Source organism: Octodon degus, unplaced genomic scaffold (assembly GCF_000260255.1).
Source record: "Octodon degus isolate 3935 unplaced genomic scaffold, OctDeg1.0 scaffold00012, whole genome shotgun sequence".
Lineage (NCBI taxonomy): Eukaryota > Metazoa > Chordata > Mammalia > Rodentia > Octodontidae > Octodon > Octodon degus.
The window spans coordinates 15,876,846-15,894,624 of NW_004524588.1; the positions used below are offsets into that span (position 1 = coordinate 15,876,846).

Genomic DNA, 17,779 nt, shown 5'->3' on the forward strand with positions numbered 1-17,779 from the left:
TGCTGACTTGCAGTAGCTTTGTAGTATAATTTCAAGTGAGGGATTGTAATGCCTCCTGCCTTGTGTTTATTGCCCAGGATTGCCTTTGCTATTCTGGGTGTTTTCTCGTTCCAAATAAATTTTAGGAATGTTTTCTCTAGGTCTGTGAGGTATGTTGGTGGTAGTCTGATAGGGATTGCATTAAATCTGTTCAGGAATTTTGGGAGTATGGCCGTCTTCACAATGTTGGTTCTTCCTATCCAAGAACATGAATTTATCTTTCCATTTTCTGTAATTCTCTACAGTGTCTTTTTAAAGAGTACTGTAATTTTCCTTGAAGAGATCATTGACTTCTTTCGTTAGATTAGTTCCAAGGTATTTTATTTTCTTCGGTGCTATTGTAAAAGGTATTATTTCCCTAATTTCCCTTTCAGTGTATTTTTTATCTGTGTAGAGGAATGCTATTGACTTTTGGATATTGACTCTATAACCTGCTATGCTACTGAATTTCTGTATTAATTCTAGTAGCTTCTTGGTGGAGTTTCTTTAGTCTTCTAGTAAAGTATCATGTCATCTGCAAATAAAGATAATTTAACTTCTTCTTTGCCTATTCTTATTCCTTTTATTTCTTTCTCTTGTCTAATGGCTCTAGCTAATGATTCCAGAACTATATTGAATAGGAGTGGTGAGAGAGGACATCCTTGTCTAGTACCAGATCTAAGAGTAAAAGATTTCAGTTTTTCCCCATTTAGGATTATGTTAACCATTGGGTTTTCATAAATAGCTTTTACCAGATTGAAGTAGAGGCCATCTATTCCAATTTTCTGTAGGACTTTGAACATGAATGAGTGTTGGACTTTGTAAAAGCCTTTTCTGCATCAATAGAGATGATCATGTGGATTTTATTTTTTGCACTATTGATATAGTGTATTACATTTATAGATTTTCAAATATTGAACCATCCTTGCATCCCTGTGATGAATCCTTCCTGGTCATGGTGTGTGATCTTCTTGATGATTTGCTGTATTCTATTTACGAGGATTTTATTGAGTATTTTGGCATGAATGTTCCTGAGGGAAATTGGCCTGTAGTTCTCTTTCTTAGTTGCGTCTTTCCCTGGTTTTGGTATCTATATAATACTTGCCTCAAGGAGTAATTTTGGGAGGATTGCTTCCTCTTCAATTTCATGGAAGAGTTTGAGTACTATAAGGACTACATCTTCTGTAGATTTCTTTTTTAGATTGAGGATCTCATTTGGTGGAACCGGAGATTGAACTCAGGCCTTTGTGCTTGCCAGGCAAGTGCTGATTCTACTGAACCATCTCCCAAGCCCCTGTAAATTTCTTGTAGAATTCAGCTGTGAATCCATCCAGACCTGGACTCCTCTTTGTTGGTAGGTTTTTTTTATTACATCTCGTATTTCATTGGCGGTATTTTGGCTATTGAGAATGGTTATATCTTGTCGAATCAGTTTTGGTAATTTGTAACTTTCTAGGAATCTATCCATTTCATCTGTGTCTTCTAGTCTGTGTGAGTAAAGATTCTCCAAGTAGCTATTGATAATCTTCTGAATTTCCACTGGGTCTGTGGTAATTACACCCTTTTCATTCCTTATTGCTTGTATTTGAATTTTTTCTTTCTTGTTTTTGATGAGGTTACCTAGGGGCATATCAATTTTATTTAGTCCTTCAAAGAACCAGGTTTTTGCTTTGTTAATTCTTTGAATTGTTTTCTTCGTTTCAATTGAATTAATTTCTGCTCTAATCTTTATAATTTCTTCCCGTCTTTGGGTTCTGGGTTTGGTTTCCTGTTCCTTTTCTAGTTGTTGAAGGTGCAGCATTAGGGTAGTTATTTGTTCCTGTTCTGTTTTCCTAATGTGTGAGTTCACAGCTGTGAATTTCCCCCTGAGAATTGCTTTTATCGTATCCCATAAATTACGATAAGTTGTGCTTGTATTTTCATTGAATTGTAGACATTGTTGAATTTCTTGTTCAATTTCATCTGTGACCCATTGGTTGCTAAGTAGGGTATTGTTTAATTTCCATGTATTTAGGGACTTTTTCTGATTTCTTTTGTCGTTTATTTCCAGTTTCATTGCACTGTGGTCAGATAATATACATGGTATAATTTCTATTTTCTTGCATATACTTATGTATGACATATGGCCAGCATGTGGTCGATTTTAGAAAATGACCCATGTGCAGCTGAGAAAAATGTATATTCAGCTGTGTTGGGGTGAACACTGTCCCCCAAGTCCATTTTTTTCAGTTCTCTCTTCAGTTCTCTTCTTTGCTAAGTTTTTATCTGGTTGACTATGTTTTGGGGATAATGCGGTGTTAAGGTCTCCTGTTAAAATTGTGGTATTGGATATTAGAGTTTTCATATCCATTAAGATTTGCTTTACATAGTTGGGTGCTCCCGTGTTTGGTGCATACCTGTTTATCTCCCGTTTTTGGTGTTACCTCTTCCTCTTGAATTTTTCCCCTAACCAGTATATAGTGGCCCTCTTTATTTCGCTTGATCATTGTTGGTTTGAAGTTGAGACTGTTGGAGAACAGGTTTGCTACCCCTGCTTTCTTCTGAGCTGCCGGGGCATGTAATATTGTGTTCAATCCTTTGACTTTCAGCCTATGAATATCTTTATGGGTTAAATGTGTTTCTTGTATATAGCATATTGTTAAATTTTGTTTCCTAATCCCCTGTGCCAGTCTATTTCTCTTAATTGGTGAATTGAGTCCAGTTACATTGATGGTTAGAATTGAGATGTATTGACTGATGATTGACATGTTATTTACCTGTTGTCATTTACTCCTTTTTCTCCTGTGTTTAATTACTTGCCCTATTTAGTTGATTGCTTCTGATCTCATTCATGGAGTTCTGATCATTTTGGTCCCTGTGTAGAACATCTTTCAGGAGCCTGTGTCGGGTTGGCTTTGTCATCATGAAATTCTTTAGTTGTTCTTTGTCATGAAAGTATTGCACTTCTCCATGAAAATTGAAAGAGAGTTTTGCAGGGTATAGTGGTCTGGCTGGAATTTGTTTTCAATGAGGACTTGAAGTACTCTGCTCCATACTCTTCTTGTCTTCATGGTTTGTGAAGAGAAGTTGGCCGTAATTCTAATGGGTTTTCCTTTGAATGTGATCTGCTTGTTTTCTCTAGCAGCTTTCAGTAGATTATTCTTGTGCTGAATTTCTGGGAGCTTGACTATTACATGTCTCGGTGTGTTTTTAATTGGTTTAACGTTACTTGACGTTCTGTATGCTTAAGTTAACTGAATGTCTGATTGTTTCTTCATATTTCCGAAGTTTTCTGCTATTATTTCTGCGCATATTTTTTAAAGTCATTTTTATGGACTCCTCCTTTCTCATTGATGCCTATTAGTCTCACATTGTTCATCTTTGCATCATCTTGCAGGTGATGGATTATTTTTTCCTGCATCCTAGTTGTTCTTAGGAGATCCTTTCTTACCTTTTCACTGGCTGTACCAGCATCTTCAAGATCTGAAATTCTGTCTTCCCTTTCAGTTAAACATTTTTGCAAGCTTGTGATTGAGATTTTAAATTCCTCTATATCTCTTTGACTCTGCTTCATGCGATGTATTTCTTTCCTGTGTTGCTCATTCACTGAATCCGTCATTTTTCTCATCTCCTCTACTTTTTTTTATCACTGTCTTCTTTAGAAGCAGTTATTGATTCTTTTATTGTAGTTTTTTTTTCAGATTTGGTTTCTTCCCCATGTTTCTGTAGTTGATTCTTTACTTCATATGCTATGAGTTCCGAGAATTCTTTTCTTATTTCAAAACATTCTGCTCTTGAGTTCCTGTATAACTTTTTGCTGTTGCTTACTTACTATCGACACTATTAATTCATACGTTTGAGCTGAGCTAGTAGAAAAGAATTCTCTGAGTTCCTCTGTGACTTTCTGCTGTTGCGTATTTATTTTTGATGCTATTAATTCATACATTTGTGCCAAGCTAGTGTCCTCTGCACTTGTTGTGGGTGGGCATTGGGTTTCTATCATATGTTTCTGCATTTGATTATTTACTGCAGATGTTATTAATTCAGGGATTTCTTTTTTCATTTCCAATCTGAGTTCATCTATACCTTTCTGCAGCAGTTTCTTTATTTCAGAAGCCGTTGATTCATTGCTTTCAGCTGTGTGATTCCTAATTCTTTCTGTGTTAGTGTCCTCTGCACTTGTTATGGGTGGGCTTGGGGACTGAGATTGCATTTTATTCCTTCTCATTGGCATTTTGTGTAGCACTGTCTTCTGACCTTTGTTGTAGAGCTTTGATGCAGTTATAACCTTAGCACCTACTAAAGTTAAGGTGTAGATCTACAAAGTTTGGATTTATCCAGCTGTGCCTGGCTTGGGTCTGGCTGCTTTGCTCAGTTCCTTTCTGCTGCTACCCTTGGGTATGAACCTGTTGTGCCCCTCTTGCAAGATGCTCTGTTCCTGGACTAGCTGGGTGGTTCTGTCCCCTACTCTCTTTGCAGGGATTGCAGCTGCAGGGTTTCACCGCAGGCCTGTAAGGCCAGGCCTGTGCTGAGTCTGGAGTGAAGAAGGTAGAGTAAGGGAGAGAGCCAGCTCTCCCACACACTCGCTGGGCCTGGGCTCGGACTAGATCTGGGGGTTCCCTCAATGCAGCTGAAATTCCTACTCAGGGGCGGGGTGGGAGGGCTGCTTCGGAGTGGTAGAGGGGGTCCCAAGGGGTGGAAGAAGGTGTCATGCACGCAGTGCCTGGGCTGGGATCAGCAGGTCCCGCAGGCACACTTAGCTTTCCCACACTCACCAGGCCTGGGCTAGGACTGGATCTGGGAGTCCCCAGAATGTGGCAGAAATCCTCACTGGGCGGGCAGGGGGAGGGTGCTGTGGAGTGTTGGGGTGCGTCGCAATGAGGTTGAAGAGGGTCTCACCCTCGCTGCACCTGGGCTAGGACCAGCAGATCCTGCTGGCGCAGGGTAGCAGGAAGCTCTTCCACCGATATTTATCATTTTTGTGTATGTAATGCTTAGACATTAATGTAATTATTAACTTATTAGTAATTTAATAATAATGTTATTTTATTAACTTCATTTCTAGGTTTGAATTTGGAAGCATATTAAATAGAGTGTCAGTAATAATTCAGTTTAACACTGCAGTTTATGAAAGTGGTTATCATTGGTGAATACAAAAGAACTTTCTTACCACAGTAATATAATCAGAGTACCTATGGAGCATGGTTCCTTAGCTATGGTACTTGGGATATTTTGGGGCTGGCCAGCTTTGTGTTCTAGAAGTGCTGTCTGTGTGGAGAGTGAGCAACAGCTATCCAGTCAGTATCAGATCAGCCTCTGTTTTGTGCCAATAAAAAATGTCTCTGGATATTGCCAGATATCACTGGGTGGGGAAGAAGGTCATAAAATTGTGTTCACTTGAGAACACTGTGCTAAGAATGCTGTATCGTAGAGGACATTTCGTCAACTATCTTTTTTGAGAAGTTGCTCTAAGTCAGGCCCTTTACATACATTGTTGCTTATAATTAGCAGCATTGGTTTTAAGTCCATTTAATAAACAAAAACTGATGGCAGAGATCCTCGTTATCTTGCCCGTGATTAAAATCCCTTTTCTGAATCTGTCACTTTCAGTGGCTCCTACATCAGTGTAGAGTAGTGCTCTTTCTAATCCGGGTGAAAAAACAAAGTCATGTCATAGGATATAACTGTACCGTATGTAATGATGCCACCTAGCTGGCATTAGTAATTAAGTTTTCAAAGATCAGATTACTGTTCAGTTTTTGATAGCCTTTTCAGGATGTCAGAGAAGATGGTAAGACCTGTGAGTGCAATGGGCACAAACCCTTTGCTGTGTTTCATTTATTGTAAAACTAGTTCCTTGGTCAAAAGAAGTATTGTGTGAAATACCGGGATAGTATAAGTCCCATGGTATTAATTTTGGCAGAAGCATTGCATACAAGGAAGGATAAATCATATCCATAAAGTGTGTATTCCAGTAACAGCAAAGCACAGCCCTTTGCATCATGCAAGCAGTTAAGTATGTTCACCTGCTGCCAGGTAGCTCTCTGATTACCCCAAAAGGAGTAGTATTATAAAGGAGCTTAGTATTGGTTTCTGCTGTTGACCTGTTGGGCATTCAGTAGGAGCTATAAAAAGATTGGCTTTGCACAGTAGAAGTTTATATTGTTCAGCACATCCAAGTTTTTTCTCTACATGGCCCCATTGTTCATAAACTCTTTGGGAACTCTAGAAGTAGCTAGTGTCATAAATATTTATGTATTGGACACACATGTCTTCCAGCTCTGTATTCATACAGAGAAGACAGTCCACATTTCTCTTTCTCAGAGCTCCTTGTTAACAACTCTGTTGAGTCCTTAACCGTTCAGCCAGATGTGATACTAGATAGAGCATCTCTAAGCTCACCCTTTTTCAACACCAGCTGTACAGAGGTTCCTAAGACTATGATGCAGGATTCACTAAAATTTGTTTCTGAAAGTTAAGGTTAGTTTCAGAGAGAATACGGAATAAAATTAGCCAAAGGAAGAGACATCAAGCAGTGTCCAAGTGGGCTCCAAGCACTAATCTTTCACTTACTCTGTGCTAGTGGAGTTGTGTGCACTGCTGACTTCTCCCACGAGTGATCCGCACCAAGTATTGGCAACCAGGGAATCTCATTTAAATCTAGCAAAATCCATATAGACACGATTAATAATGCAGATTGTTGGGCTTAGCTTTTAGCTGCTCTGGAGGTGAACCTGATGTGTGACCCAGAGCCACATAAAAAACTACCTGTATGAGCACATTACTAGCACTCACTGTATAGTGTGGCAAAATGGTCTCAGGTCAACAAAAATAATCTTATCAGGCAGGAAGTTCTGAGGGCCTAGTTTCTCTCTGGGGGAGCAGAGGGCAAAGATTGTAACTGTCTTTGGATAAAGTAATTGTTTTTCTTTTTAAACAATTTCAGTAAGATACTATTTGTGTCTTACTGATACATAGTAAATCATGTATTGGCTTACAGTATAGAAGTCAGTGGTTTTCAGTATATTCATGTATAAAGCCACAGTCATCACCATAGTCAATTTGGAACATTTTACCATTGCCAAAGGAAATCCTACACCTTTCACTCTCAAATTCTGCCTTTGAGCCCTGCACAGCCAGTAATCTATTTTCAGTCTCTGTAGATTTCTCCATTCTAGACATTTCATATAAAGAGAATTATATATGGCACCAGTGGGTTTTTTTATGATTGGCTTTCTTTCACTTATCATAATGATTTTTTAAAAAAAAATCTTATCTTGTAGCATATATCGGTGCTTCATTCCTTTTATGGCTGTATAATATGTCATTGTGTGGGTACACAACAGTTTGCTGAGTCCTGCTGTGGTGGTGTGCGCCTGTAATCCCAGAACCAGGGAGGCAGAAATCAGGAGGATCACTATGAGTCTGGGCTGTGTAATGAGACCCTGCACCAAAACAAAAACAAACAAAACAAAAAACCAAAAAACAACAAAAAAAAAAAAAAAAAAAAAAAGTTGGCTTATCTATTCTGTCTGTGTCTCTCTGTCTCTGTCTCTGTCTCGCTCTCTCATTCATATCTATTCTTAAGGCAATGAGCATGTAGGTTGTTTCACCTGTTTGTTATTATGAATAATATTGCTGTAAACACATGAAAGTTTGTGTAGACACGTTTTCATTTTCCTTGGGGTGAATACCTAGAAATGGAGCAAAACTGGTAACCCACACATTTGTTTGTTAGTTAATTTATATTTAGTTATTTAAGGACCTATGAGACTTTCCTAAAATGGATATACATTTATACTCCCATCAACTGTATGAGAGTTCTAATTCATCACAACTTTGACAATATTTGCTATCTGTTTGGTTCTACTTTTCTTAGTGAGTGTGGGAATCGCTCATGGGTGTTTGATATGCATTTCCTGATAATTAATAATTTTGAGTATCTTTTCATATGTTTATTGGCCACTCATATATCCCCTTTGGAAAAATGTCTGTTCACCTTCTCTGTTTTTTAGTCAGTTTTTGTTAAATTCTTTATCAGATATGCAAGTTATAAATATTGCCTGTCATCTCATGGGCTGCTTTTTCTATGTATTGATATCCTTGAATGCATAAGTGTTAATCTCTCTACACTTTTAAAAATGTCTGCTAAGACTCAAGCATCTTGCTACTGTTTCGTATTTGATGTTTTTAACAAATTTAGTTTTGTTTTGCTTTATACTTAGGAGACTACGAACATGTTGTAATGAAAGAAAAACAACAGGGTTATGATATAGTGTAGTCATGAAATTTCTAAGCCTAGACTTGAAGAATGAGGATAAGTAGCATTATATTGTAGAGGGAAAAATTGATCACTGAGCTCTATGTGCAAAGTATGATGCTAACAGTACTTTTGGATGCTGAAAGTAGGGTAGTTGGAACACAGGGCTTGAGTGGACAGGTGGTCAGATGTGTCTGGAGACCACCAATGCCAAATCATGAAGAGATTTGTCATAATAATAGTAGCTCACAGTCCTTGCTTTGTGTCTGACGTGTGCTGTGAGGCTGTTTCAGTAGATGGATAATGTTAAAATCATTGTAAAATGAGGAAATAAGGGATAGAGAGGCTACAGAGAAAATAAATAGGTGGAGGTTAATAGATAGAAGATAGAATTTTATTAGTTATTTTGGGTATAGAACCTAAGGTTTTTATCATTATGCCTTTTTGTGTTTGTAATTTCATAGGTGATGCCAGAGTTTGAATTTGATGGTACAGCTCTTTATTTTAAGCAGAGACATAAATAAAATATAGATTTAATATTTTCAAAGCATCAGTCTGTTCACAGATTATTTAGAAAAATATTTTCTATTCTTACAGTATACTTGCTAATTTAAAAAGTAGAAGTAATTTCTTTATGTTTTGGTTTGTCTTTTATGTAGAAATTAAAATGGTTTTTGCTTCGTATGAGTGTAAAACATCTAATTTCAGAGCTGTGTATAGAAATGTTTAGTAAATGTTAGATGTGATTGTATTCCTGGTTTGACTGTGGAAGATCATATTTAAATATAATCATGATTTTTAAAATTTATATTTCATTTTATTTTATATTTAGTTTTAGTACTAGAGATCAAACTCAAGAAGACCTTACACTTTGCACTTGCAGGCAGGTACTTATTGCATCGAGCTATCTCCCTGGCTTAAATTTATATTGTAATGTGTGAGTTTTATCAAAGAACTCAAAGATAGGACTTGAGGATGCTATTGTATTATAAAATCTTAACCACTGTGTCCCTACTACTGTTAATTTGATTTTTCAGTTCATGGGAAAAGCAGATGGAGACTATTACACTCTAGATGACATGTTTGTATCCAAAGCAGCTGAGCGAGGACGTCTTGGCGAGGAGGAAGAGAGCCAGAGGAAGCAGGCTATAGCTGAGCACCAGCGTCTTGCTGCACAAATGGAAAAATGTCTCTATTGTTTTGACAGCTCTCAATTTCCCAAGCACCTTATTGTTGCAATAGGTGTTAAGGTAAGAAATATAAAACTTGTTGATCCAAAGAAAAGATTGATTAGTGTACATAGATGTGTGTTTTCATATTTTTAAAAGATCCCCAAAGAATAGCTTTCTTTTCTGTTTCAAAGATTTTTCTAAATTCTTATCATTCTTAGAATTGCCCTAAAAGCAAGTATAGATTTTTAAGCGACAAGAGCTTCCTTCCTTGTGCGATTCTACTCCTTTGTGAAGAGCTATGTAGTGGTGGTTAATGTTCTGGACTTTGGAGCCACATTTCACAGATTCATGTCCTGCTCCTGCCATTCCCGAGTCTTGCCATCTTACACTAGCCCTTGACTCTGAGAATTATCAGCCCTGACGGACTGAGTCTTAAATGACTTCTGCTTCTTGGCATGCTTGCTCATAGCATCTATTTGTTTCTTTGTAGATTATCTCACAATTTGGAGTTTATTATATTTTCTTTGGTTTACTTTTTCATTGGGTCTCTCAGTAGTCTGTGAGCTTTATGAACATGGGGATAATTTGTCTCTCACCATTAAATGTCAGTCAGTTGGTCCTGTTTGTGGTACATAATGGTACTTTACTTCAATAAATATTTATTATTTTTTTACATTAAGTAAGTAGTTTTTATGTATTTGATGTATGCTAAATCCTAATTATGTCATGGGAAAAATAGATAAGGTTGTTTTTTTTTTTTTTTTTTTTTTTTGCTCTGAATGCCTTCAGGGCAGGTTTGGCTGGCTTGAGTTGTGGGGATCAAACCACAGCAACCTGAGCCCAAATGCCTTGTTGAAGCAGCCACTTAAAAAGCTGAGCTAAGGGGCAGGCCCCCAGGGAAAATAGATAAGGGAGACTTTTGAAGCTTTTAATGTACAGACCAGGAAATAAGGAAATGAGTACTTGTCCTAATTTGAGGGTATTGTCATAAAACAGGTAAAGTAAGGAAATGTGATAAAATGATGGGGGAGTATTATTTTTGCAAAGGTGGTCTATATATGAGGTTCTCTGAGATATTAGTACATTGTGTAAAAGAGGAAGGAACAAGAAGGGTGAAGAGATGCATGAACTGATGTTTTAGGAAGGAACATCAGTGAGTGAAAGGCTTTGGAGGGCAAATGAGGTTGATGTTGATGAACACAACTGCTGGAGTGGAGTAGGAAAGAGACAGAGTAAAGGAGCTGAATGAATAAATATTAGTTTCAGGATTATGTATAAATGCATATATTTATTTAATTTGTTGTCATATAGACATGACCTTTCAATACCTTTAGGTCATTAAGAGAAATGTCATCAATTTGGATTTTGATTGTCTTTATTTCCTTTCCTTATTCTTGCCTTTTCCCTCACTTTTTATCAAGAAGTAAATAAAAAAAAAAATCAGGTTAACATTTAATCAGTTTTAAAAGAAAAAAAGGCCTTAAATAATTACTTGTAGGTACTTTTCTAAGTTTCTTTCTGGGCTTTCACAGAAATATTTGAATTATTATTATTATCACCTTATGAGTAAATAGTTCATTTTCTTTAGTCTCATCCATACCCTTAAAAATATAGGAATTCAGTAAATGTCAAATAAGAGGGCAAATGAGATAGTAGTAACAAGTTTTTCTACAGTGTTTTAGCAGAAGTTTGGGCATTTTTTTTCAATGATTCATGTGTGTAGTTTACTGAAGGCAGATGTGTGTGCAGAGGAGGCGTAGAGAGAAAGTATACAAACCATTCATTAGTGTCTTGCATATATGTTTTGTCTTAGCTCATTTTTTGTTGTTATATGAACACATCTGAGGTTGGATAAGTATACAGAAAAGAGGTGTGTTTATCTCACAGTTGTAGATGCAGGGAAGCTCAAGACAGTGGTAGTGCCAAGAACAGCTGAATTTGCTTTATTACAACTCATTCTTGGGGGAAATGCACTCACTGTTATGAGAGTGGTGTTCTCATGACCTAATTGCCTCTTTAATGCTAACATGTCTATACTGTGAATTAAATTTTAACATGAGTTTTAGTAGGAATAAAATAAATATCTCCAAAGCATAGCAGTTGTGTCCAAAGTAGTCATTTGTTAATTCACTGGTCAGTGGAAACTGTTAACTAGTAAACAGACATTTCTATTTCTTCAACTGTTACTGTCTCATACATCCCTTTTTCCTTCTCAATTTTCCTTTCCTGTTATGAGATAATTCTTATTTTCCATTCAGTATTTCTAATAATATTTCTTCTCTTTGCTTTCTATTTGCAGAGAGTTGGCCAATCAGTTTCTTCCTCTCAGACTGGGATTTTCATTTAGAAAGCTTTGGAGCCATTTGAATTTCTACCTTTTCTTTCCATGCTTTCTTTATTCTGCTCTCTGTAGAATAAAGAGCCTGAAAACTATCATCATCTTTAGCTTTTCTTCTGTGACTGTTTCAATATGCATAGACTCTATGGGCTGTAGGAAAAAAAGTTGACATGAAATTAGAAAGGGACCAATGTGTAAGGAGAAGGGTGGTAAGAGAAGGTAGTAGGGTGCCTGGATACAATCAAAAGTACCATAGTATACCTGAGTGGACATGTCACAATGAAATTCATTAATTTGTACAATTAATGTGCACTACCAGTTGTAATTAAATGTTTTAAATGTTGATTAGAAATTTCATCAGTTTCCTATAATGTGCGATTGCTTGTCTCATACATTGTAGCTAATGAATTATTTTCTTAGTGTGAATAAAGCAGATTCTTGTGTTCAGATATTCCTTGAATAAATCATATATGATACTGAGTTTCTAAAGCATTACTTTGACTTTAAACTGAAATAACAGTATTTCAAAGCAGTTCACAATTGAATCACCCCAAAGACTAACTAGTAGAGTCCTGTGGTATTAGGTTTAACATAAAAATTTTGTTAGGAAAAAGTTATTCAGTGTATAGCATTACACAGATTGTTTATGAGCAGGGATTTATGTCTCTTTGCTCATTGTTGACTCCCTAGCATTATCTCAGTAGGCGTACGTTTAGTTATTTCCTTTAGCATTCATTATCTGATATTTCATTTTTTAAGTTGCCTACAGACATTCCCATGGTTTGTCACTCTTGCTCCCTCTTCTTTGGAGAGCCTAAATTATATTCTGTGGAAAGCTTAATCTTATCTACCATTACTTTCATTAAATTTGTACTAGAACTATTTTATTTGGCAGGTATGTATTTATGTAATAAATAAAGCAACTTTTAAAAATGTTGCTGAGAGGGCCAGCCAAATAGCTCAGCGCATTAAAGTACCTGCAAGCAGGCGCAGGGGGCGGGGTTAGATCCCTGGACCTGTTGTGCCAGCCTCGGCCCTGGGGCATGCTGAGATGCCAATTGAGACTGGGTGTGGTGGCGCGCACCTGTAATCCTAGCTCTTGGGAGGCTGTAAGCAGGTGGATCACTATGAGTCTGATCTAGTAGTGAGACCCTGGACACCCCTGTAGACACTTCCCTAAAATACAAAAAAATAAAATAAATAAATAAAAATTTTGCTGAGAAGGGACAAAATATAACATAATATTTACCTCTATTTACCAGGAGGGAAGAGGGAGCAAGAGTGACAAACCATGGGAATGTTCACTGTATATATCCTTGTTTGGGTGGAGTAGGTTATTGGGGTTTATTTTGTTCACTGTATATATCCTTGTTTGGGTGGAGTAGGTTATCGGGGTTTGTGTTTGAAGTATGTATTCTTGTGTGTGGATATTACCTTCTCTCTTGGCTTCTTAGCTACCATGATGGAATGCTTTACACTTTTATCCATACTTTTATGCCATACTTTTATCATGCCCTTTCTGCCTTGAAGCCTGGTTGATTATGATCTATATCCTCGTAAAGCCATGAACTAAAATAAACCTCCTCTTTTTAAGTTGTGGACATCAGGATGTTAGTCAGTGATGGGGAAAGTGACTAGCACAAAAATATTGGTAACAGGAGTGGTGTTGTTGCTGTTATAGTACCTGATCACATGGTTCAGAAGCCTTTGGAACTGATCTGTGGGTAGAGTTTAGAAAAATTTGGTACCAGAGTAGAATAATTTGGAGATGTAGGCTAGAGGAAACCCTAAAATGCTGTCCACTGAGCTTGAACGATGATATGATTGATGCTCCCAAGACCAGAATGCTGATAAGAATGTGGCAGCAAAGGATAGATTTCAGTTGCAAATGAGGGTTCTCTTAGCAACTGGATTAGAGGCCACATACATTATACTCTTGTGAAAAGCTTGTTTACATCTCAGAAATCAGCAGACCCCACCTATCACAGACTGAACTATATAAAATGGTAAATAGTTCAGAAAGAGCTTGTTTAATTAGGGGCATGTAGGGAAGTATATCCCTGAGTTTAGTCATTCAGACATTGAGAGGCTGCTGCAACTGTGGTCCAAGGAGGCTAGCTGCTACCCCAGCTGATGGCCATCCAGATGGTGCTGTCTTTCCAGGTATGCAGAATGTAAGAGTTATGGGGTCATGTAAACATCAACCCATGTTTTAGAAGGCCTGAGATGTAAGGTAAAAATGTGTAATAGGCTCACAGTCACCACCAGAAGCCCATGAGAGGGCAGTGCAACTACACTTTGATTTCACTCCCACATTTTCATGCATTATCTGGAATATCATGGTTTCGATCTAAAAAAAAGTTCCTCAAAATCTTATGTTTGAGGTGGAGCCTGGTTAAAGGCACATGGGTCCATGAAGGAGGGTTATGATTTGTAAGGGTGTATGTTTGTCCTAGCTGCTTCCTTCTCTGTTCTTCCTGGCTTCCATGGCACGAGCCGCCTTCTTTCACAATGCTCTTTCACCACACTTTTTGCTTGGAGTCTGTCCACTACTGAAACCGTAAAGCAAAATGAACCTTTTCTTCTTTAATTTGGGCATGTTATGTCTCAGCAAGTGACTAAGAAAGTGACTATGAACTGACTAACAGGCATCCGTTCAGCTACTCTTAGCATCACCAGGCCCAGTAACTTTTTATTTCTCAAAAATTATGTTGTTTCAAGGGCTTTCAATGTGTATAGTTCCCTCCGATCAAGAATAAAACAGTCATTTTTGTCTTAGGAAATTTTAATCTTTGTGTTATGTGTAGCAATGAAAAGTGAAATTTTTGCTGTAGATTTCCATTTTATTAAAAGCTATATTCACAGCTTTGGAAATATTAACAGTATTTCTTAGAAGCAAGTGTACTTTATTAAATACTATTGAGTTTTCCCTGCTCACCTGTTCGAACTAAGAATAAATGGCAATAACATTCACCTTTGGAATATTTTTCTCTGTAGGTTTATTTATGTTTACCCAACTTCCGATCTCTTTCTGAAGGGCACTGCCTCATAGTCCCTTTGCAGCACCATCGAGCTGCTACCTTATTGGATGAAGACATCTGGGAGGAAATTCAGGTCAGCATAATAATACTTCTTATCTTTATAAATCTCATGGACAATTTTTCCAAAGTGTTGTAATACATATATTCTGAGACAGGTTTTCTACTTAATTCAATAATTTTATTTCTGAATTTAGGTATTTGTATTTTCACAGTTGTATATACTTGTTGATTGTGTTTCTGTCACAGCCATTTAATTTTACAGTGCTATTTCAGTTCACAAATTTAATTTGTACCATGATCTGGAAAAGGTGGCCATATTTGCATTCATGTTTGAAAGATGGCTATTGTTGTGTTCATTACCCAGTGCAGAATTCACAAACAAAACGAAAATTTTGCCAAGCATTTGCAAACAATTGTTTGTAAACCAGGATACCATTGTGTTTCTATTATATACTCAATATTTTGAAAACTTTTATTTAATGAATAATTGATGACAAACTAATAATTATTTTGACCTAAAAATCAACCCTGAGATCTATCCAGTGCTTTGTATAGCATGAAATATTTTTTTTCAGCACAGTAAGCTTGTAAATTCCATTCTAAAAGAGAAATTTTCAGATAATAAAAAGAAGTTTGGAAAATCAGTAGTTGCCATATTTTCCTGTCATGGAATTTTGGCTCTAATTTGAATTTCTACTCTTTTCCTTTAACAATCTGACCCAGATTTGGGGGTTAGAGATTTGTCTTGGTGGCTGATACTGTTAAAAGAGATTGAAAGGCACAATAGCGTGGATAAAATTGTTGCTGAATTATTTCAAGACCTCATAATGACAGTGCAAGGAGAGGAAAAGAAGGAAGTAGCTTGGTTTTGCTTTTCCTTTAAGCCCCTAACACCTGTGTAGAGAATATAGAGAGCCATAGTTTAAAAATCTGAAAATCTTAACTTCCAGAGATAGGTTTCAAGATATGTTTCTCTTTGTAGTATGCAATAATGATGCCAAAAGAGGAGATAGTTTGGTTTGTTATATGAAATTTAGTCTCTTACTTCCTGGGCATTTAAAGTCAATACTGTGAAATGTCAGTGGTTGATTTGTGTTATTGCATCCACAACTATGCAAGAGTAAGCATGCATGTGTATTTTTCCCCCCCAGAACTGAGGATTGAACTCAGGCCCTTGCGCTTGCCAGACAAGCGCTTATTCTACTGACCCATTTTCCTGGCTCTACAATGTGTATTTTTGATGTGAAAGGTTCCCCCCCCCCCCACATCAGTGGAGATACCAATAGATGGCTTAAAGTGAAAAGGGGGGTGGTTCACAGCTACTTTATAGCTTTCTGGAATGCATTGCATGACTGTATACATACAAATGGATTTAACTTAGAATAAATAACAATGCCAAAAATCTTTAATATTTTCAGGAATCTAGTGGATATGTTTTATATTTCTGTGAGAAGTTAAGCCACCTAAGGGCTGGCAAGATAGCTCAGCAGATGTATTCAAAGTGGTTAGGATAGATATATAGTTACATTCTCTTAATGAATAGAATGATTTGTTCTAATGGCGTTTGTAAATAGGATATCAAGTCTGCATCTTGTACAGCAGTTAACCACTAAGAAGAATGTATGCAGTGTGTTAATTATTGAAACTGTCCTACTGTCCTACTGATTTGACTTGAAACTGTCTCATTGTCTTATTTTATCAATAAAATTATGGCAAAAAAAATAAATGGAAGGCTCATATATTTATGCAAAAAAAAAAAAAAAAAAAGCTCAGCAGATTAAGTGCCTGCTTAGGCAAGCACAGGGACCAGGGTTCCATCCCTGGCACCACAGCTGTGCTGGCCCCACACCTGGGTGCACTAAGCTAGCCACCAACACTTGGTATAGTGGTGCACACCTATAATCTCAGCGCTGGGAAGGCTGAAAAACAGGAGGATCACTATGAGGCCATGCTGCTTAGTGAGACCCTATCCTAAAGACGTTTAAAAAAAAAAAAAATGAAAGAAATTAAGCTATCTGATGGAAAGCATTAAGGTGAAGAAACATATTTTTGGTCCAGCAGTTACTGAATACATGAATATGTTATTTTAGGTCTGGGGAGACCTGCAAAGGTAAAATCATTCATTTTCCCCAAAGAATAATACATGTTTTTGGTAGGTCAGATAGATTCATTGTGGAAAGTTGAGGAAAGCAGGAAAAACAAAGAGTTTTATAAATAATGACATTATTGACACTATAACTCTGTGTGATAAAAGAAAAATAATACAAGAAATTATACCTGCTTAGACAGACACAGCTGCCTGGGTTCGATCCCTAGTGTGTCATGCCGGCCCTAACCCCAGGCTGTGCTGAGACAGCAGTTGAGACTGGGTGTGGTGGTGAGCGCTGGTAATCCCAACTCTTTGGGAGGCTGAACACAGGTGGATCACTAAGAGTCCTATCTACATAGTGAGACTCTGTAGACACTTACTAAAAAAAACCATAAAAACAAAAAAAAGAAATTATGTATCATTGTGGGATAGTCCAATATATTTTTAAAAGTGAGTTTTGTTTTTACCTTCAAGTATATTAATTATACTCTAGTGAGTATCCTTTTGATTATTTACTTCCTTTGTTGGGTACATTTTAAGAACTGATTTGACTCAACACAAAATATTGTTTGCAGAGGCAATAGCCACTTTTTCAACAATTTTTTTTTTAAAGACTATATATCATTATATAGTAACATTTAAATTTAACTTTGGATCTTCTATTTAATGGAAAACATGAAGATAAACTTTAGCATACTATGCTTTAGTAATAAATTTCAAAGATGATTCAAATTTTTGAATATAGTGATACTTGGTCTCCTTTAAATTTATTCTTTTTTTTTTTTTCTACAGTTTTATTGATAAACATATAGCAATGAGACAGTTTCAAATCAAATCGGAAGTACAGTTTCAACAAATAATACACTGCATATATTCTTCTTA

The 17,779-nt window shown here is 36.8% G+C and overlaps 1 protein-coding gene across 2 annotated transcripts in view; it reads left to right on the top strand.

Moving 5' to 3' along the window:
- The window catches only part of Cwf19l2 (CWF19 like 2, cell cycle control (S. pombe)), a 142,555-nt gene that overhangs the window by 90,563 nt on the left and 34,213 nt on the right, over nucleotides 1-17,779 (top strand). For both annotated transcript variants that reach the window (XM_023709448.1, XM_023709449.1), the window contains exons 13-14: nucleotides 9,295-9,507; nucleotides 14,765-14,881. In XM_023709448.1, coding sequence (XP_023565216.1) covers nucleotides 9,295-9,507; nucleotides 14,765-14,881 — 330 coding nt within the window. The remainder of the gene's footprint in view (nucleotides 1-9,294; nucleotides 9,508-14,764; nucleotides 14,882-17,779) is intronic.